The 21,535-nt window shown below is 39.2% G+C and overlaps 2 protein-coding genes across 7 annotated transcripts in view; one reads left to right on the top strand and one right to left on the bottom strand.

Moving 5' to 3' along the window:
* The first annotated feature begins 722 nt into the window (after positions 1 to 722).
* The window catches only part of BTD (biotinidase), a 120,026-nt gene continuing 99,213 nt past the window's right edge, over positions 723 to 21,535 (top strand). The window contains exon 1 of the mRNA XM_059920379.1: positions 723 to 843. The gene's annotated coding sequence lies outside the window, so the exon portion shown is untranslated. The remainder of the gene's footprint in view (positions 844 to 21,535) is intronic.
* Positions 1,160 to 21,535, bottom strand: part of HACL1 (2-hydroxyacyl-CoA lyase 1) — a 51,376-nt gene continuing 31,000 nt past the window's right edge. For 3 of the 6 annotated variants that reach the window (XM_059920375.1, XM_059920374.1, XM_059920376.1), the window contains 5 exons: positions 16,899 to 17,053; positions 16,325 to 16,483; positions 15,392 to 15,499; positions 14,274 to 14,460; positions 5,930 to 6,090 (listed from right to left, as the gene is read on the bottom strand). In XM_059920375.1, coding sequence (XP_059776358.1) covers positions 6,058 to 6,090; positions 14,274 to 14,460; positions 15,392 to 15,499; positions 16,325 to 16,483; positions 16,899 to 17,053 — 642 coding nt within the window. In that variant the 3' untranslated portion in view covers positions 5,930 to 6,057. Of the gene's footprint in view, positions 1,939 to 3,787; positions 3,827 to 5,509; positions 5,568 to 5,929; positions 6,091 to 14,273; positions 14,461 to 15,391; positions 15,500 to 16,324; positions 16,484 to 16,898; positions 17,054 to 21,535 lie in introns of those variants that run through there. The other 3 variants (XR_009502843.1, XR_009502842.1, XR_009502841.1) reach the window with 3 other exon arrangements.

The following is a 21,535-nucleotide window of genomic DNA, read 5'->3' on the forward strand; positions in this document are numbered from 1 at the left end:
AGTATCATTTAGCATTGCTCTGGAAGTACTAGCCAATGCCACCAGATGAGAGAAAGGAAGAAGAGGTTAGAGAGAATTCATTAAGGTACGGAATTAGTATACAAAATATGCAAACAACAGCCAAATATAAATATAGTGGAAGATAAGAACTTATTTACAGTAGTGACAAAACAGAATAATGTCTAGGAACAAGTTTAACAAAAGTTGTGTAGTGCCAATAGGATGAGAATTTTAAAACTCCATGGAGGAACAGAAAAAATACTTTAATAAATTCAAAGATACCTTATTCTTGAATATAAATAAAATTTTAAGAACCAATTATCCAAATATTCATATTTAATACAATATTTAATACATATGCATTTAACGCCCCTCTGTATTAACCACATCTTATTTTCTGTAATGCTGATGCTTTGACACCTGGGCCTTGCTGACCCCCAGAGACTGCCCCTCCCAGGTTAGCTAGTTCCCGGTTGGCAAACAACTCTCTTTTTATATGCAAATCAACCCTGAGCCCAGGATCCCAACCTCCCTCTTTATAGTGCTCTGTATTGGGCGCTCACATTCCAGGCCTCTTATCTCCCTGCCCTAATCACCACAGGGTCAGGTACCAGATGCCGGGAGGGGGGGGGGGGGTTGGGGGGGCAGCCCCTGCACCCTGGAGCCCATGGATATTGTTCAAACTAGCCAATCCTAAACCTGCTTAATCTGCCTCACCTGTTTCTTTCCAAGGACAGCACGGTAAAGGCTTCAGCTGTAAGTTGCCTCCTTCTCTGTGCCCAGAGACCACCCTCACCCTTTCCCTGCGCAGCCCTGCACGGTGACCCTCTCCTCCCCAGAACTGTGAGTAAGAAACTATCTTTTCTTGGCAATCGTCTCCTCATCTGTTGGCCTTGCTGAATGTGACGTCCTTCTATTAATGAACTAAATTTTAAAATGTACTCCAATGAAAATACTAGATTTGTTGTGCTACTAGAGTTAATACAGAAAAATAATCAAATGAAGACAAGCATGAAAGCTCTGAAGAAGAATGACGTCGGCAGAGTGGTGGGGAGAGGGAACAGCTGGACCGTGGACGAAGGGCGGGGGGCGAGAACAGCACTATGAGTTAGGAAATGGAGTTAGGAGAGTAGTGGATGTAAATTTCAGCGCACAGCACTCAAGTGTGAAAGAAATATTTATTTCCAGTAACTCAACTTTACTTCTGACCTCCATTTGGAGGAGGAACTTGGCCCAGTTCCGTCAGGGCCTCGAGGCCCAGACCCCACCCCTACATGGCTGTAAGGCGGTGGGGCTTGTCTAACCCAGGCACCAGGGCTGGGCTTTGCTTCTCCATGGCTCACCTCTCCACGCTGCACCCTCAGAATCGTCTGCCACGGCTTTTGTGATATAAACCCCCCCAGGTCGCCACCCCTGCAAGAAAATGTCCGTGATGTACATATCACTATATACACTTAGCAATATGTAGATTCTTCAAGGCGGAGCCCACAGAGGAGCTTGCCAAACAGAGCAGGAGGACGCAGGCCCTGGAAGACGAGGGGTGGGTGACGTCTGGGTACACAGGCACTCGGTCGAGGTGGGAAGGGAGATGGGAATTCGATGCATCATGAATATCGTGAGTAGTGAAGAAGGTACACGCAGGATGCTGTAGGAGGGCTGGGAGAGAGGACGGCTTCACGGAAGAGGTGACAACATGGCTGATACCACACGGCAAACGGCGGGGAGCACACAGAGCTCAGGCTAGGGTGAAAGCGGGTCTGATTTCCTGAGCCCTCCCTGATCACTGGGGTGAGGAGGCAGTACCTGGGAACACGCTGGGACCAGAGAATGAGCCTCGGGACGAACCAGGTAGCTGTAGATTAAGCACTCCACAGAGCTGGCTCCAGTGACCCCTGGGAAGAAGATCACGGGTGATGCCGTCTCTGGATATTTCCAGGCCTGAGTCAAAATTTAAAGTGTTCCCTTCAAACTTTGAAACTGGAGATCCAGGGGTTTCTCGCTGTGCCTTTTCTCTCTGCTCCCTAACTGCAGGGGTAACCACACAACCTGGATTTACCATGGGTTCACTGACCAGCTAGCCTCTCTCCTAGAAAAAAAGGCCTCGGAGGGGAGGGACGAGCCAAGATAATCCAGTGAAAACCAGAGGCTTAGGCAGCCGTGCCTGTCAGATCTGAACCCAAGGTGTACTTTAATCTGCACCGTATCTTTGGGAGGGTTTCACAGGATCTTAAATTTCCTTTATCCACGTTACTCCATTATTCAGATGAGCAGCAGCAAATGCAACCAGAAAACACCAGATGATTCAAACTTCATCTGTATACATTTCACTCTCCACAGCAGTCAGCAGAGTCAGTTTTACCAGAGTTTCTCAGTCATAATTCCCATCTGGAATTTCACTGGCTTCCAACTTTCTTAACACACTCATATGAAATTCCATCCTAGTCACTCTAAGTTTGCATTTATCAATACTTTAATCATGTGCCACTTCTTCACGGCAGTGCACTGCTTCCCCACTGCCTAGAGAAGTGTCTTAAAAACAGTAAAGGAAGTTGGTGCAGCCGCTATGAGAAACATTATGGAGGTTCCTCAAAAAACTAAAAATAGAACTACCATACAATCCGGCAATTCCACTTCTGGGTATTTATCCAAAGAAAATAAAAACATTAATTCAAAAAGATATATGCACCCCTATGTTCATTGCAGAATTATTTACAATAGCCAAGGTATGGAAACAACCTCAATGTCCGTTCATAGATGACTGGATAAAGAAGATATGGTGTTAATATATACAATATACTACTACTCAGCCATACAAAGAATGAAATCTTGCCATTTGCAGCAATATGGATAGATCTGGAGGGTGGTATGCTAAGTAAGTCAAACAGAGAAAAACAAATACTGTATGATTTCGCTTACATGTGGAATCTAAAAAACAAAACAAATGAACAAACAAAATAAAACAGACTCATAGATACAGAGAATAAACTGGTGGTTGCCAGAAGGAAGGAGGGTGGAAGGATAGATGAAATAGGGGACAAGGTTTAAGAGGTAAAAACTTCCAGCTATAAAATAAGTAAGTCATGAGAATGTAATGTACACATAGGGAACATAATCACTAATATTGTAACAACTTTGTATGGTGACAGATGGTAACCGGTCCTATTGTGGTGACCATTTCATAATGTATAAAAATATCAAATCACCATGTTGTATACCTGAAACTAATACAATATTGTATGTTTCTTATAATTCAGTTAAAAGTAGTAAAAGAACAAATACATTTTTGGAAGCAATATTATTTTCATTTTCCTTTGGTGTTCAAAATCCTATTATTTCTTTGTAACAGATTTGAGACCTTTTTCCCTAAGGAAAACATACTCAAGTCACATAATAAGCTGAGCTGCTTCAGAGGTGCATATGTGAAATAACCATAGAAAATATCCACTGAGCTATTTCCAAACATCATGAATTCTCATTCAGCTATTATCCAGTGAGCTGGTGGCTGTTTAAGGAAATAAAAACACACAGCCCCTGTCTTCCAGGACATGACTCATCTATTTGGGAAATAAGACCCATTTACTTGCAAAGTGAAACCACACTGCTAAATAGGACACAATTAGAGCCAGCATTCTCCTCTTCTCTAAAGTTGCATCTTCCTAAAACACAATGGCATTTATTGAGTGCCTTCTATATACCGGGCACTGGGCTTCTGGATAACTTTTTGAACCCCTAGACAACCCCATGAAGTATGAAAGGTTTGGGAAAGAATATCAGTAGAGGAACTAACCTGATAAAAGTCATTTCCAAGCCTGAATTCTCATCGTTCCTAAATTAAGAAAACAACCATAATCTTTCAAAGTTCAGTTTTTATGAGGCACTTGAGTATTCAACATACTAGGATCACGTAAGAATGTTCCTTATTAAACTAGGGGATACAAAATATTTACCAAGTAAACTTTGACTATCAACCAACAGATTCATTTTAGAGGGGCTTATTCAATATCTTATCCTTCTGAGGAAAGATCCCATTTATAAAGCAGGCAGTCAGTGGACAGTGCTCCTGGACTATTCTGATCTTTGTTCAGACTGACCTCTGCTGGTCAGCCTATTAACCTGCCAACTTTTTTTCTCTCTTGAGATAATATGACTAGAGAAGGAGCCTTTTCCCCAAATTACATCTAGTATCCAGATTTATATAGTTCAACTCACAAATATTCATCAAGCCCTCAACCTTTCAGCAAAATCTTACATAGCACTTGGCCGCCAGAGGCCAGTGTCCACGGGCAGAGTAGGACACTGATGAGATTACATAAGCCGCCCACTCTCTGCCCTCCTTGGATATTCCCTATGCTCTTCCGCAGCCCAGGCTCTCTAGTCTGTATCTCAGAACTACATAAGAGGACCTGCCAGGGGGCCTGATATCAAGGGCCTGTCAGGTAAAGCCACAGCTCCCTTCAAGTATCTCCTGGGTTCACACCTCGAAGCTGGAGTCCACGACATTGTGGAGGTCACTCAGGCCCCTAACTAGCCAACGGATATAAGTCTGATGTGTATGGTACAGTCAAACTAGCTGAACTTGGATATAAAGTCCTACACTCCAACTCATATATAAAACTGCGGATAATAAACAAGAATGACCCTGATAATAAGGGATACTTTTCCATTTCTAATATTTTCTTAAAACAATGTCTGTTTCTGGTAATACAATTACATAATTATTTTTACTTTAAAATCTTATAAAAGTAGGAAAAAACATAAGAAGGAAATAAAAATTACTTAAATCCCATCACCAAGTTATATTGAAATTTTAGTTTATTTTGTGCCCACCCTTTTTCTCTATGTATGTATTTGAGTAAAGATGTATATCCTGACCTGGACCCATCCATTTTTATAGCTGTGATTATTTCTCCATTAATAAATATTCATTCTTTAACACAATTTTTATTTTAGGATGTTGACAGATCATAATTTACATAACCAATGTCTTATTATTAAACATTGTGGTTGTTCCTAAATAAAACTATGCTGAATGGCCTTATATATAAATATTTGACCAAATATTTTATTATTTCTTTAAAATACATTCTTGAAATAGGCCCACTGGGTCAAAAGTTATGGGGTATGAACATTTTATGATTGCAAATACAAGGAATGCTAGAATTCCTCTATGGAATTTGTACCAATTTCATCTTCCACCCCAGCACAGCACTCTCCTCTTCACTTCACCCTCACCAAATGCTGAAAATTATAATTTAAAAAGTGCTTTGCTAAGTGGCTGGGGTAAAAAAAAGGGTTTTCTATTTAACTTACGTACTCATTTGTATTCATACTCATACTTTTATTGATCATTTGTGTTTTTCTGTTAATTGTGCATTCATGCCCTTTGCCCATTTTTCTATTAGTGCATTAATATTTTTCTTATTTATAAGAGTTCTTTATATATTAAGGCTGTTGATTCTGTTGGTCTCAATGTGGTACACATAAACTAAGGTTGATAATCCAAATATACCTTGAAATTATTAGTTTGGGTGTGGTGTGATTTCTCCTTTGGCTTAGTAAGTTCTTTCCTGAAAAACAAAACGGAACAAAAACCCAACTCATAAAATGTAGAACAAGCCCCGTTAAATACTGGTTAGACTAAGGTATGAAGTGGTCAATGGATAAACTATGAAGGAAGATAGTCTAGGTACCCCAACTTACTGAACATGCCTCTACATTGCATAGTTCTTGAAGCTTTTTTCTTCGAAGATGTTATTAAAAGATATGTGACTTTAAGAATGGATTTACTTAAAAGAATACTGATGTGTCATTCAATAAACCAGTTATGATGCTATTTAATAAACCCCTTCTTTCATCTGTAAATGGTTATTTCTGTGGTAGAATACTGGTATCTTTTTATGTTTTTAATCAATTCCTGCACTATAAAATGTCATTTAGAAATGTTTTTTATTTTTCTTTGCAGAACAATTTTAACATTATAGTAATTTTGCTGTGGAAAATAAAATTCCATCTTACGGGAAAGAGAAAACTCCTCAAGTCACTCATTGGCATCTTTATTTACATATTAGAGCGGGTCAGCCAGTGAAAATCCTAGAAAAAGAAAAGATAACAAACATTCAGTCAAAAGAAATAACTGTGTCAAACTATAACCTGTTTTGCTTGCTCTAAAATCTAGAAGTCCCACTATAACCACACTAGCCACAGTGGTGGTAAAGTGAAGTTTGTCTTTGGTCTAGAGCTTTTCCCAAAAAGGAGCTAAAAATCCATTAGTCAATCTTGCTGTCTTGTCCTACAAAACAACCTAACATCACTTTCTGGATCTTCCCCCATTAACAGTAATCAGGGCACAAAAAAAACTAGAGTCTGAAAGAACCAGAAGTACATGCAAAAGAAGAGAGGAATCTACAAAACAGAAATAGAGTCACAGATGTAGAAAAAAAACTTACGGTTACCAAAGGGGAAAAGGGGGAGAGGGATAAACTGGGAGATTGGGATTGACATATATACACAGTATTAAATATAAAATAGATAACTAATAAGAACCTACTGTATAGCACAGGGAACTCTACTCAATACTCTGTAATGTCCTATATGGGAACAGAATCTAAAAAAGAGTGGATATATGTGTATGTATAATTGATTCACTTTGCTGCACAGTAGAAACTAACACAACATTGTAAATCAACTATACTCCAATAAAAGTTAAAAAAAAAAAAAACAAAAGAGAGAGAGGGGATGAAGGAGGCCCAAAGAGGACCGCAAGCTCCCATGTCTAAGAAGAGCTTGAGGAGAAAGAGCAGTGCATGCAAGGCTTGCCCAGGACTAAGACCATCCTACCCATGCGGCCTGGACACAGGCAACTGCAGAGATGAGGTCTTCCCTGTATCTACAGCAGGAAGCAGCCAGCTACACCATGAACTGATGACAAATGGTAACCACTAGTTTGTTCTCTATATCTGTGAGTCTGTTTCTCTTCTGTTATATTCATTTGTTTTATTTTAGATTCCACATATAAGTGATAATATACAGTGTTTTTCTTTCTCTGTCTGACTTATTTCACTAAGCATAATATCCTCTAGGTCCATCCATGTTGTTGCAGATCATGGAATTTCCATCTTTTTATGGCTGAGTAATATTCCATTGTATATCTATACCACATCTTCTTTATCCATTCCTCTGTCGATGGACACTTAGGTTGCTTCCATATCTTGGCTATCGTAAATAATGTTGCTATGAACACTAGGGTGCATGTATCTTTTCAGACTCACAGATACAGACAACAAATTAGTGGTCACCAGTGGGGAGAGGGATGGGGGGAGGGACAAGATAGAGGTATGAGATTAAGAGACACAAATTACTATGTATAAAATAAATAAGCTACAAGGATATATTGCACAGCACAGAGAATATAGCCAATATTTTATAATAACTTTATGAATAATTTTATGAAAGTATAATCTATAAAAATATTGAATCACTATGTTGTACACCTAAAACTAACATGATATTGCAAAATCAACTATACTTCATTTTTAAAAAATGACAAATGGTAATGGGCACACAATCAACGAAAAATAAACAGCTTAGATACTATAATATATGGGGAATTCTACTGGAATGAAGATAAATAATGTTGAAGTGGTAGATGCAAAAAATACAAGGATAATCCTCATGAAATTATACAAGAGGAAATAACTTGTATTCTCCAGCAATACCCCCCAAATTCATAGAGGATTCAGAGAATAGACCATTAGAAGCAGATCATTTAGAAAGGCATTAGCAGAGAAGGGACAATCAATTAGGGCCCTTCTGTGACTAACACAGGTCTCAAGTCTATTTTGTCTGTGTGCTCTGAACGTGCTTACCAAGCCTCTTGTGGCTTTAGTTTCCTTAGTGCTCTGATGCCCTGATGCCAGGAGGAGGGCATCCTGGTTGCAAAACTGACATCCTAGCTACTGAAAAGCAATACTCAGCTACAGATAAATGACATGCGATTTTAAAACCTATCTATTGGGTGTCTAGCTTGCAGAAATCATTTCAACAAATAGTTTTTTTTTCAAGGCAATCAATAAACCCACAAAGGTACTAAGTAGGTTCTGAAAGTTGTTAATCCTACCTGAAAACAGTCTGCCTGCTTGCTCCACATAAATCCCTGCTAATGCCACCTACCCCATCACGTTTCCGGCCTAGCCCTTCTATGGTCACCATCCCCATCACCATGCTTCTTCTTAAGCATCTCTTCTCTCTGCTATGAGAAGAGCCTACGAGAGGCTATGCCAAAGCCTCTCTCTTTCTAAATTTTAATTGAAGTATAATAGACAACCTTATATTAGTTTCAGGTATACAACATAATGATTTGATATTTGTACACATCGAGAAATGATCACTACAATAAATCTAGTTAACATCCATCACCATATATAGTCACAGAAATTTTTCTTGTAATGAGAACTTTTAATATCTATTGTCTTAGCAACTTTCAAATATGCAATGCAGTATTATTAACTACAGTCACCATGCTGTGCATTACATCTCCAATGTCTTTATTTTATAACTGGAAGTTTATACCTTTTGACCCCCATCACCCATTTTGCCCACTCCCCACCCCCCAACTCTGGCAACCACCAATCTGTTTTCTGTATCTATGAGCTTGGTTTTTTTGTTTGTTCTAGGTTCCATAAGAGAGATCATATGATACTTGTCTTTCTCTATCTGACTTAAGTCATACAGCATAACGCCCTCAAGGCCCATCCACGTTGTTGCAATGCTAAGATTTCATTCTTTTTTTATGGCTAAATAATAATCCATTGTGTATATATACACCACATTTTCTTTATCCAGTCATCCATTGTAGACTGTTTCATATCTTGGCTACTGTAAATAATGCTGCAATAAACAAGGAAGTGCATGTATCTTTTAGAGTTAGTGTTTTAATTTTCTTCCCATAAATACACAGAAGTGGAATTGCTGGATAACATGGTAGTTTTGCATTTAATTTTTTGAGGAAACTCTATATTGCTTTCCATAATGGCTGCATGTATTTATATTGCCACCAAGAGGGCACAAGGATTCCCCTTTTCTCCACATCCTTGCCAACACTTATTTCTTGTCTTTTGATAACAGCCATTCTAACATGTATGAGGTGATACCTCATTGTGGTTTTGATTTGCACTTCCCTGATGATTAGTGATGCTGAGCATCTTTTCATGTACCTGGTGACCATCTGTGTGTCTTCTTTGGAAAAATGTCAATTCATATTTTCTGCCCATTTTTTAATTGGATTGTTTTTTGCTATTGAGTTAAATGAGTTCTTTATATTTTTTGGATATTAACCCCTTATCAGACAATATGATTTCAAATATTTTCTCCCATTCAATAGGTTGCCTTTTTGTTTTGTTGACGATTCCCTTTACTGTGCAGAAGCTTTTTAGTTTGAGGTAGTCCCACTTTATTTTTGCTTTTGTTGCCTTAGCTTTTGTGTCAAATTCAAAAAATTATCTCCAAGATCAGCGTCAAGGAGCTTACTGTCAGTTTTCCTCTAGGAATTTTATGGTTTCGGTCTTAGATTCAAATCTTTCATCCATTTTGAGTTATTGTGTATAGTGTAAGATCGTGGTCCATTTTCATTCTTTTGCATGTGGCTGCCTAGTTTTCTCAACAGCATTTACTGAAGAGACTGTCCTTACCCCACTGTATATTCTTTTCTCCTTTGTCATAAATTAACTGATCATATATGCATGGCTGTATTTCTGGGGTCTCTATTCTGTTCTATTGATCTATGTGTCTGTTTTAATGCCAATACCATACTGTTTTGATTAATAAAGTTTTGTAATATATTTTGAAATCAAGTAATTTAATGCCTCCAGCTCTGTTCTTTCTAAGATTGCTCTGGCTATTTGAGGTCTTTTGTGGTTCCACACAAATTTTAGGATTGTTTGTTCTATTTCTGTGAAAAATGCCATTAAAATTCTGATAAGAGATTGCACTGAATCTGCATATTGCTTTGGGTAGTATGGACAGCTTAACAATATGAATTCTTCCAATCCGAGAGCATGGAATAGTTTCCATTTCTTTGTGCCTTCTTCAATTTTTTTCATTAATGTCTTATAGTTTTCAGTGTACAGATCTTTCATCTCCTTGGTTAAATTTATTCCTAGGTATTTTATTCTTTTTTGATGCAGTTGTAAATGAGATCGTTTTCTTAATTTCTCTGATAGTTTGTTGTTACTGTATAGAAACACAACAGAATTCTGTGTGTTAATTTTGTATCCTACAACTTTACTGAATTTATTATAATAGTTTTTCAGTGGAGTTTTTAGGGTTTTCTATATATAATGTCACGCCATCTGCAAATAGTAACACTTCTACTTCTTTGCTTCCAATTTGGATGCTTTTCATTTCTTTTTCTTGCCTAATTGCTCTGGATAGGACCTCCAATACCATGTTGAATAAAAGTGGCAAGACTGAGCATCCTTGTCTTGGTCCTGACCTTAGAGGAAGCTTTAGTTTTTCACTGTTAAATATGATCTTAGCTGTGGGCTTGTGACACATGACCTTGATTATGTTGAGGTATGTTCCCTCTATAACCACTTTGTTGAGATTTTTTAATCATAAATAGATGGTGAATTCTGTCAAATGCTTTTTTCTATATCTGTTGAGATGATCATATGATTTTTATCCTTCATTTTGTTAACGAAGTGTACCACACTAATTGATTTGTAGATATTGAACCATCTTTGCATACCTGGAATAAATCTCACTTGATCATGGTATATAATCCTTTTAATGTATTGTTGAATTTGGTTTGCTAATGTTTTATTAAGGATTTTTACATCTATGTTAATCAGGGATACTGGCCTGTAATTTTCTTTTCTTGTGGTATCTTTGTCTGGTTTTGGTTATCAGGGTAATGCTGGCCTTGTAAAAATGACTTTGGAAGTGTCCCTTCCTCCTTTAATTTTTGGAAGAATTTGAGAGGAATTGATATTAATTCTGCTTTTAATGTTTGGTAGAATTCACCAATGAAGCCATCTGGTCCTGGACTTTTGTTTGAGAGGCTCTGATTACTGATTCAATCTCCTAACTTGTAATCGGTCTGTTCAGATTTTCTATTTCTTCATGACTCAGTCTTGGCAGGTTATTACGTTTCTAGGAATTTATCCATTTATTCTAGGTTATCAAATTTATTGGTATATAATTGTTCATAGTAGTCTCTATGAAATTTTGTATTTCCATGGTATCAGTTGTAATGGCTCATCTTTCATTTCTGATTTTATTTATTTGAGTCCTCTCTCTTTTTTTCTTGGTGTGTCTAGCTAAAGCTTTGTCAATTTTATCTTTTTAAAGAATCAGCTCTTAGGTCCAGTGGTCTTTTCTATTGTCTTTTTAGGCTCTATTTCATTTATTTGTGCTCTGATCTTTGTTATTTCCTTCCTTCGACTAACTTTGGGCTTTGTTTTTTTCCTAGTTCCCTCAGGTGTAAAGTTAGGTTGTTTGATTTTTTTTGTTGTTGTTTTTTGAGGTAGGCTTTTACTGCTATGAACCTCCTTCTTCAAGCTGCTTCTGCTGTGTCCCATAAATTTTGATATGTTGTATTTCCATTTTCATTTGTCTCAAAGACATTTAAAAATGTTTTTGATTTCTTCTTCGACCCCTTGGTTGTTCAGTGGCATGCTGTTTTATCTCCACATATTTGTGAATTTCCTAGTTTTCTTCTTGTAATCCATTTCTAGTTTCACACCACTGTGGTTGGAAAAGATGCTTGATATGATTTTAATCTTCTTAAATATATGAAGATTTGTTTTGTGGCCTAACATATGATCTATCTTGGAGAACATTCCACGTGCACTTGAAGAATGTGTATTCTGCTGCTTTTGGATGGAATGTTCTGAATATATCTGTTAAGGCCATCTGTTCTAATGTGTCATTTAAGGCTGATGTTTCCTAACTGATTTTCTGTCTGGATGAGCTATCCACTGATGTAAGTGGGTATTAAAGTCTCCTACTATTATTGTATTGCTGTCTATTTCTCCTTTTAGGTCTGTTAATATTTGCATATGTATATATGCGCTCCTATGTTGTGTGCATATTTACAAATGTTATGTCCTATTGTTGGACTGACCCCTTTATCACTGTGCAATGCCCTTCTTTGTCCCTTATTACAGTCTTTGTTTTAAAGTCTATTTTATCTGATATAAGTATAGCTACCCCAGCTTTCTTTTGGTTTCCATTTGTATGAATTATCTTTTTCCATCTCTTCACTTTCAGTCTCTTTGTGTCCTTATATCTGAAGTGAGTCTCTTATAGGCAGCATATAGATGTGCCTTATTTTTAACCATTCAGCCACTCTATTTATTTTGATTCAAAAATCTAATCCATTAATACTTAAAGTTATTATTGATAGGTATGTACTTATTGCCATTTTGCTGTTTTCTGGCTGTTTTGTAGTTCCCCTTTGTTCCTTTCACCAACGTCCTTGATATCTGTCTTATAGAAACAGAATTTCAGTAGAATTCTATATATTTCATAGTTTCCAAATTAATTTACATTTCATTGATTGTCCAGGTATCCGTTCTGCCCATTTGTCCACTGCCTGCCTTGTTCAAAAAAGAAAAAAATCTAACAGCAGATACATGTATAAAGAACCAAGACAGAAACTACTTGAAAAAAAGTAAAACACTGAAAACAGCAGCTGATATGCAAGGTGCAGGCATGGAGGCCAGGTATATAAGAGAAAGCAAAGTAGCTGGACCAGAATCAGAGTACAAAGTATGAAAAGCAACTTAACCTGGGATGGGAGAGGAACATACTACACACTGTCATTTATTTTACTGCTATAGTCTACACCGTAGTTTTGCTTTAAAGGCCAAAGTAACTAACTCTGAATATAATTGCATAAATTACCCTATTATAGTCTCATATCCCATTGTGCTTCCTCCTCCACTCTCTGTCTTCCAGCCACTTTGGCTTTCTTTCAATTCCTTGGACTTGCCGTGCTCCCTCCTGCCAAAGAGCCTTTGCACATCTTTTCCCTCGCTTCTTTGCTGAGTTTGTCCCTACTTATCCTTCAGCTCTCAGTTTAAGCATCACTTCTGAGAAGTCTTCCTGGTGACTCCAATATAAATTGAATTCCTTTGTGGGGTTTTTTGTTTGTTTGTTTAAATTTATTTTATTGAAGTATAGTTGATTTACAATGTTGTGTTAATTTCTGCTATACAGCAAAGTGATTCAGTTATATGTGTGTGTGTGTGTGTGTGTGTGTGTATACACACACATTTTTTTTCATATTCTTTTCCATTATGGTTTATAATAGAATTTTGAATATAGCTTCCTGTGTTATACAGTAGGACCTTGTTGTTTACCCATTTTATATATAATAGTTTGTACCTGCTAATCCTAAACTCCCAATCCATCCCTCCCCCACTCCCTCTCCACCTTGGCAACCATAAGTCTGTTCTCTATATCTGTCTGTTTCTGTTTCGTAGATAAGTTCATTTGTGTCATATTTTAGATTCCACATACAAGTGATATCATATGGTATTTGTCTTTCACTTTCTTACTTCACTTAGTATGATACTCTCTAGGTCTATCCATGTTGCTGCAAATGGCATTATTTCATTCTTTTTTATGGCTGAGTAGTATTCCACTGTATATATATATACTACATCTTCATCTGTCATTGGACATTTAGGTTGCTTCCATGTCTTGGCTGCTGTAAATAGTGCTGCAGTGAACACTGAGGTGTGTGTATCTTTTCAAATTATGGTTTTCTCCAGATATATACCCAGCAGCAGGACTGCTAGATCATGTGGCAACTCTGTTTTTAGTTTTTTGAGGAACCTCCATACTGTTTTCCACAGTATGGAAATTTACATTCCCATCAACAGTGTAGGAGGGTTCCCTTTTCTCCACACACCTCTTGGGTTCCTTTGTTTTATGTTCATTCAGAACTGGGTTTCTTTTCTTCAGAGGAATTGCCTCACTCTATTGTGATACATTCAGTTGAGAGGTGACTGGACTGTACTCTCCTACTGGACAGTAAACTCCATGAGGTGAGGGCCGAGCCTGGTTTGCTCACTATGCTATTCTTAGCACCTGACACAGCACACCTAACACATACCTCAACAAATATTCATTGAACAACAAATGAAAGTGACAAGCTCAGAAACAGTTTAGACAGAACTCAGTAAATAACAGGGTGTTCTATTTGGTAGATACTTTTGGGGGTGGGAGGGGAGATGCATTTCTGCTTTCTGCTTAGCAATCATCTTTACCTGGGCTTTCCGCATGGCTTGCGGCTCAATCATGATGTTGATAAGACAGGGTTTAGTTGTGTCTGCCAGGCTCTGCCTCAGGGATTTCTGGAGTTCTTCTGGTGTTTGTACAAAATACCCTTTGCCTCCAAATGCAGTCATGACATGCTCGTAATGTGAGTGTGGCAGAAGACACATTGGAGGGGCCCTGAAAAAGAAGGTCACAAGTCAATAGAAAAAATTCTCTAAAATAATTTGTGGAAAAATTTCGTATAAAATGAAAGGCATACTTTTACGTAAACTGAGATGCCAGTACATTAAACTTTCCATACATTTTTTATTGTATGTATAGCAATGTCCAATAGAACTTTCTATTGATGATGGAAATTTTTATATCTGTGCTGCCCAGTATAGCAGTTACTAGTGACCTGTTGTGGTGAGCACTTGAAATGTAACTAGTTAAAAAGAGTAAGTGAATTTTTAATTTAACTTAAACAGCCACATGTGGCTAGTGGCTACTATACTGGGCAGTGAAGGCTACACCATCAACTATTATGAATCCCCCCTCCAAAAAAAAGAGGAAAAAAGGAATGGTTACCACAAAACAGCAAATAACGACAAAACAACAAACAGAGTCAGCGAGCCATAAGCAAACATACCCACAGCCTGCTCCCCTGCGGCTGACTCACAGATTCACAACTTCCTCATCCCACAGCCAGCCACAATACTGTCTCAGTTTGGCTGTCATCAAATGACCAAGATTTAGCTAAGCGGTAAAAGGAAGGAAGACCTCTATATCATAAATAATATGTAAACATCTGTATTCCTACATGGTGTAGTGGGAATAGTAGGACTGGGAGCATTTGCAATAAGCCTTTTCAATAACAAGGCTCAGACATGAAACTCATTCACCCGAGCCTTCAGTGGCTCCCTGATCATAAAGTATTCATTGAAGTGCCAGTCAAGGATGGTTGTGCAAAAAGGAACCATGCAGACAGGGTTCCTGTCCTTCAGAGCAGCTGACCATGAAAACAAGCAATACTGACACCACAGGAGAAGGTTTCCAGTAGAGCAGACTTTTTAAAGAGAGATTAAAATAGATGAGAAAACATAAATATACACTGTTCTGGGTTACTTACACTGTAGTAGCATCTCCAAATTTTAACATTTCCTTCCAAGTATCTGTATCAAAACCTTGGTAAATTCCATTGTTATTCACCACCAAAAGTATGATTGGCAAGTTGTACCTAAAATTGAGAGTAAAATATAAAGGAAATAATTTTTCATTCTGAAGCAATTTCTTTTCATTGGATTGAAATTTTAACTTGAAAATGGATAGTTTTCTATAAGCTTTTTTGTAATATTAGGGTAAGACCAAAAATTAAGCATTTGTTATCCTAATAAAGACTATCAAATTATTAACAGAAACATCATGGAGCAGTAGAAAGAATGCATGGTTAGTGGCTGGCAGACCTGGTCCCACCACTATGCAGCTACGGACCTCAGGAAAATGACTGAGCTTTTCTGACCCTTGGTTTTCACAGATCTGGGAGTTAATAAGAATGACACCTTCCATACTTAATTCCCTCTGAAGCACTTGCTCCTCACAACTGTCCTATAAGGTAGGAACTAGTACGACTCCTATCCTTACTTTAGAGGAGACTTAAGTTTGGTTAAGAGACTTAACCCTAGTCACCTGGGTCTGATGTGGTCAAGCCAGTATTTAAGTCCAGGCCAACTGACCCAGAGGCCGTTCTTTTAACCACCAAGCTCTGCTATCTCCATGCAGAAAACAAGCTTTTATCAGACCAGAACTTTTTTTTCAGTGACCTAAAAACTACTCCCCAGTTTTGCAGGTTTTGGGCATGTGGTAGAGAGATCATGAACATGCTGTCCTGGATGAGACAGACCCCAGGGTATTTATACTAGTATTCTCAGGACACAGCACAGTGCCATGCACGGGGCACCTGCCACATGGTGAATGCTTGGTAACTATTTGTTAGGCAAGTGGGTCTTGGGTATAATTTTTCATATTTTGGAAAAAGAAATGCTGACTCAGGATGCTGCTTTACCTGCAGATGGTTTCCACTTCCATGCCAGAAAATCCAAATGCACTGTCTCCTTCCACACAGATGACCCGCTGCCCTGGGTTTCTATCTTTAGCCACTAGAGCAGATGCAATGGCAAATCCCAAACCGACTCCCATTGTTCCGAAAGTACCAGCATCAAGCCTGTTGGGGAAAAGAGCTAAAATGAAACCCTCTGGGGCATATCACAGATGGTGGGGTTGGCACAAATCTAGTCATTTTTACATGGCTCATGGAAAAATAAAGAACAATAAAACATTCTCCTTATTATTAAGTTTTTAGACTGTGAGGAACTAATTTGTTAAGGATAAGCAAATGAATGGGAGAAATCACTCATGATTTCTTGGAAGACTGTGAATATATCCTCCGAACACTGAGTATACAAATTATCACATGATCTCAGGACATACCAAGCATAGAAACACTACAAAACGTCACCTAAGAATACTTTTATGAAGTATGTCCTTACACTGGCCACGTATAATTTTCAAATGTTTTCTCAATCTGCTTTTTGTAGTTTCTAATTTAACACGTTCCAATTCATTATAATTTCCTTTACCTGTGACGAGGAAGGTAGTTTTGAAGCACAGTGCGCCCAATATCCATAGTATTTGCTCCTTCGCTCACCACAAAACAGTCTCTGGGCAGTTGTTCTTGAATGTGGTAGAATACTGTGTAATAATTCATAGGCAGGGATTTTTTGAAAGCTAATTCCTAAAATATCAGAGGGAAATAGAATCAAATTAGATTAAGATACAGTGAAAATAAACAGCATCAATAAGCTACTTTCAAACTTACTTGCAACAGCCAAAGGCTATGAAATTCCCAAATGGCCACTAGATGATGACTCTGACAAGCTAACTGATCTGTAAACAGTTCTAGGGGACAGCCTAAGAAAAACGGGTCCCAGTCCCAATTTGGAACACAATCAAATAAGGCAGGAAATATCCCTCTTCCTGGAGATCCACAACGCACACTAGCATATTAAAGACTAAGACGTCCTATAGTAAAGATAGCTGAAGACACTGGGTTAAGCAAAACTAAACAGTCTTATTTGAGCACTTTCAGGGAAACACTGCCTTAGAAAAAGTGAAAAGTTTATTCTAGAATATTTTCATCTAAAATATGACCCTACACTTAAAATTAAAAATGAAGTCAGGGTTTTAGAAAATCTAATCTTTCCCCACATGGAAAGGGGATATGCTTCACCCACTACTCTGGAGGGTCTCTAAATGGAGGGAAAACAGCAAGGTTATTGCCCTTGTCTAGCCAAATGCCTTTTAGAGCTTCAGCAGCAAAGCCCCACTGCCTCTTCACCTGTACTACTTTGGTCTGCTGGAGATCATACCCAAGATGGATGAGCGACCCTCCTATACTCGTGCACCAGAGAAGAGAGGCAAGATCCTTCCACCTTAAACTAAGGTGATTCCTATGGAAAAGAAGGAATTAATCACTATACCATTCAGGAAAGAAAACTGAGACTGGCTCCTGATAGGAGAAAGTCATTGATTAAAATTCCAAAGAAAGAAAGAATCATGTAGAAACAACTCTACTTGTTTGGAAAATGCAAATTTATTCCAAGACGACTGATATATTAGGGAACAATATGAGTAAAGCTGGAATTTCGTATTTGCTTATGAATGATTCCATCAGTTAGAAACACTACATGAACCCAGAAAACTGCACCCAACTGAACCAAGATGCAGAGGAATACACAAAACAGCAAAAAAAAAAAAAAATCAGGAACAGCTGGAGAGGAGCTTCAAGATGGCAGAAGAGTAAGACATGGAGATCACCTTCCTCCCCACAAATACATCAGAAATACATCTACATGTGGAACAACTCCTACAGAACACCTACTGAACGCTGGCAGAAGACCTCAGACCTCCCAAAAGGCAAGAAAATCCCCACGTACCTGGGTAGGGCAAAAGAAAAAAGAAATAGCAGAGACAAGAGAATAGGGATGGGACCTGCACCAGTGGGAGGGAGCTGTGAAGGAGGAAAGGTTTCCACACACTAGGAAGCCCCTTCGCGGGCAGAGACTGCGGGTGGCAGAGGGGGGAAGCTTCGGAGCCACGGAGGAGAGCACAGCAACAGGGGTGCAGAGGGTAAAGCAGAGAGATTCCTGCATAGAGGATCGGTGCCCACTAGCACTCACCAGCCCGAGAGGCTTGTCTGCTCACCCACGGGGGCGGGCGGGGGCTGGGAGCTGAGGCTCGGGCTTCGGAGGTCGGATCCCAAGGAGAGAACTGGGGTTGGCGGCGTGAACGCAGCCTGAAGGGGGCTAGTGCGCCACAGCTAGCTGGGAGGGAGTCCGGGAAAAGGTCTGGAGCTGCCAAAGAGGCAAGAGACTTTTTCTTGCCTCTTTGTTTCCTGGTGCACGAGGAGAGGGGATGAAGAGCACCGCTTAAAGGAGCTGCAGAGACAGGCACAAGCCGCGGCTATCAGCGCGGACCCCAGAGGGGGGCATGAAACGCTAAGGCTGCTGCTGCCGCCACCAAGAAGCCTGTGTGCGAGCACAGGTCACTCTCCACACCGCCCCTCCCAGGAGCCTGTGCAGCCCGCCACTGCCAGGGTCCCGTGATCCAGGGACAACTTCCCCGGGAGAACGCACGGCGCGCCTCAGGCTGCTGCAACATCACGCCGGCCTCTGCCGCCGCAGGCTCGCCCCATACTCCGTACCCCTCCCTCCTCCGGCCTGATTGAGCCAGAGCCCCTGAAGCAGCTGCTCCTTTAACCCCGTCCTGTCTGAGCGAAGAACAGATGCCCTCAGGTGACCTACATGCAGAGGTGGGTCCAAATCCAAAGCTGAACCCCAGGAGCTGTGCGAACAAAGAAGAGAAAGGGAAATCTCTCCCAGCAGCCGCAGCAACAGTGGATTAAATCTCCACAAACAACTTGATGTACCTGCATTTCTGGAATACCTGAACAGACAACGAATCATCCCAAATTGAGGAGGTGGGGAGGTGGACTTTGGGAGCAATGATACACATATTTTTTTCCCCTTTTCTCTTTTTGTGAGTGTGTATGTGTATGCTTCTGTGTGTGATTTTGCCTGTATAGCTTTGCTTTTACCATTTGTCCTAGGGTTCTGTCTGTCCTTTTTTTTTTTTTTTTTTTTTTTAGTATCGTTTTTAGCACTTGTTATCATTGGTGGATTTGTTTTTTGGTTTGGTTGCTCTCTTTTTTCTTTCTCTCTTTTTTTTTTATTACTTTAAAAAAATTTTTTTAAATAATTTTTAATTTTAATTATTTTATTTTATTTTATTTTATCTTCTTCTTTCCTTTTTTTCTCCCTTTTATTCTGAGCCACATGGATGACAGGCTCTTGGTGCTCCAGCCAGGTGTCAAGGCTGTGCCTCTGAGGTGGGAGAGCCTAGTTCAGGACACTGGTCCACGAGAGACCTCCCAGCTCCACGTAATATCAAATGGCAAAAATCTCCAGGGATCTCCATCTCAACAACAAGACCCAGCTCCACTCAACGACCAGCAAGCTACAGTGCTGGACACCCTATGCCAAACAACTAGCAAGACAGCAACACAACCCCCTCCATTAGCAGAGAGGCTGCCTAAAATCACAATAAGGCTACAGACACCCCAAAACACACCACCAGACGTGGACCTGCCCACCAGAAAGACAAGATCCAGCCTCATCCACCAGAATACAGGCACTAGTCCCCTCCACCAGGAAGCCTACACAACCCACTGAACCAACCTTAGCCACTGGGGACAGACACCAAAAACAACAGGAACTATGAACCTGCAGCCTGCGAAAAGGAGACCCCAAACACAGTAAGTTAAGCAAAATGAGAAGACAGAGAAACTCACAGCAGATGAAGGAGCAAGGCAAAAACCCACCAGACCTAACAAATGAAGGGGAAATAGGCAGTCTACCTGAAAAAGAATTCAGAATAATCATAGTAAAGATGATCCAAAATCTTGTAAATAGAATGAAGAAAATACAAGAAATGTTTAACAAGGACCTAGAAGAACTAAAGAGCACACAACAGTGAAGAACCACACAATAAATGAAATGAAAAATTCTCTAGAAGGGATCAATAGCAGAATAACTGAGGCAGAAGAACGGATAAGTGACCTGGAAGATAAAATAGTGGAAATAACTACTGCAGAGCAGAATAAAGAAAAAAGAATGAAAAGAATTGAGGACAGTCTCAGAGACCTCTGGGACAACATTAAACACACCAACATTTGAATTATAGGGGTCCCACAAGAAGAAGAGAAAAAGAAAAGGACTGAGAAAATATTTGAAGAGATTATAGTTGAAAACTTCCCTAATATGGGAAAGGAAATAGTTAATCAAGTCCAGGAAGCACAGAGAGTCCCATACAGGATAAATTCAAGGAGAAACACACCAAGACACATATTAATCGAAGTATCAAAAAATAAATACAAAGAAAAAATATTAAAAGCAGCAAGGGAAAAACAACAAATAACACACAAGGGAATGCCCATAAGGATAACAGCTGATCTTTCAGCAGAAACTCTGCAAGCCAGAATGGAGTGGCAGGACATATTTAAAGTGATGAAGGAGAATAACCTACAACCAAGATTACCCAGCAAGGATCTCATTCAGATTTGATGGAGAAATTAAAACCTTTACAGACAAGCAAAAGCTAAGAGAATTCAGCACCACCAAACCAGCTTTACAACAAATGCTAAAGGAACTTCTCTAGGCAGGAAACACAAGAGAAGGAAAAGACCTACAATAACAAACCCAAAACAATAAAGAAAATGGTAATAGGAACATACGTATTGATAATTACCTTAAATGTAAATGGATTAAATGCTCCAACCAAAACACATAGACTGGCTGAATGGATACAAAAACAAGACCTGTATATATGCTGTCTACAAGAGACCCACTTCAGACCTAGGGACACATACAGACTGAAAGTGAGGGGATGGAAAAAGATATTCCATGCAAATGGAAATCAAAAGAAAGCTGGAGGAGCAATTCTCATACCAGACAAAACAGACTTTAAAATAAAGACTATTACAAGAGATAAAGAAGGACACTACATAATGATGAAGGGATCAATCCAAGAAGAAGATATAACAATTGTAAATATTTAGGCACCCAACATAGGAGCACCTCAATGCACAAGGCAAATGCTAACAGCCATAAAAGGGGAAATCGACAGTAACACAATAATAGTAGGGGACTTAAACACCCCA

Source organism: Balaenoptera ricei, chromosome 4 (genome assembly GCF_028023285.1).
Source record: "Balaenoptera ricei isolate mBalRic1 chromosome 4, mBalRic1.hap2, whole genome shotgun sequence".
Classification (NCBI taxonomy): Eukaryota; Metazoa; Chordata; class Mammalia; order Artiodactyla; family Balaenopteridae; genus Balaenoptera; species Balaenoptera ricei.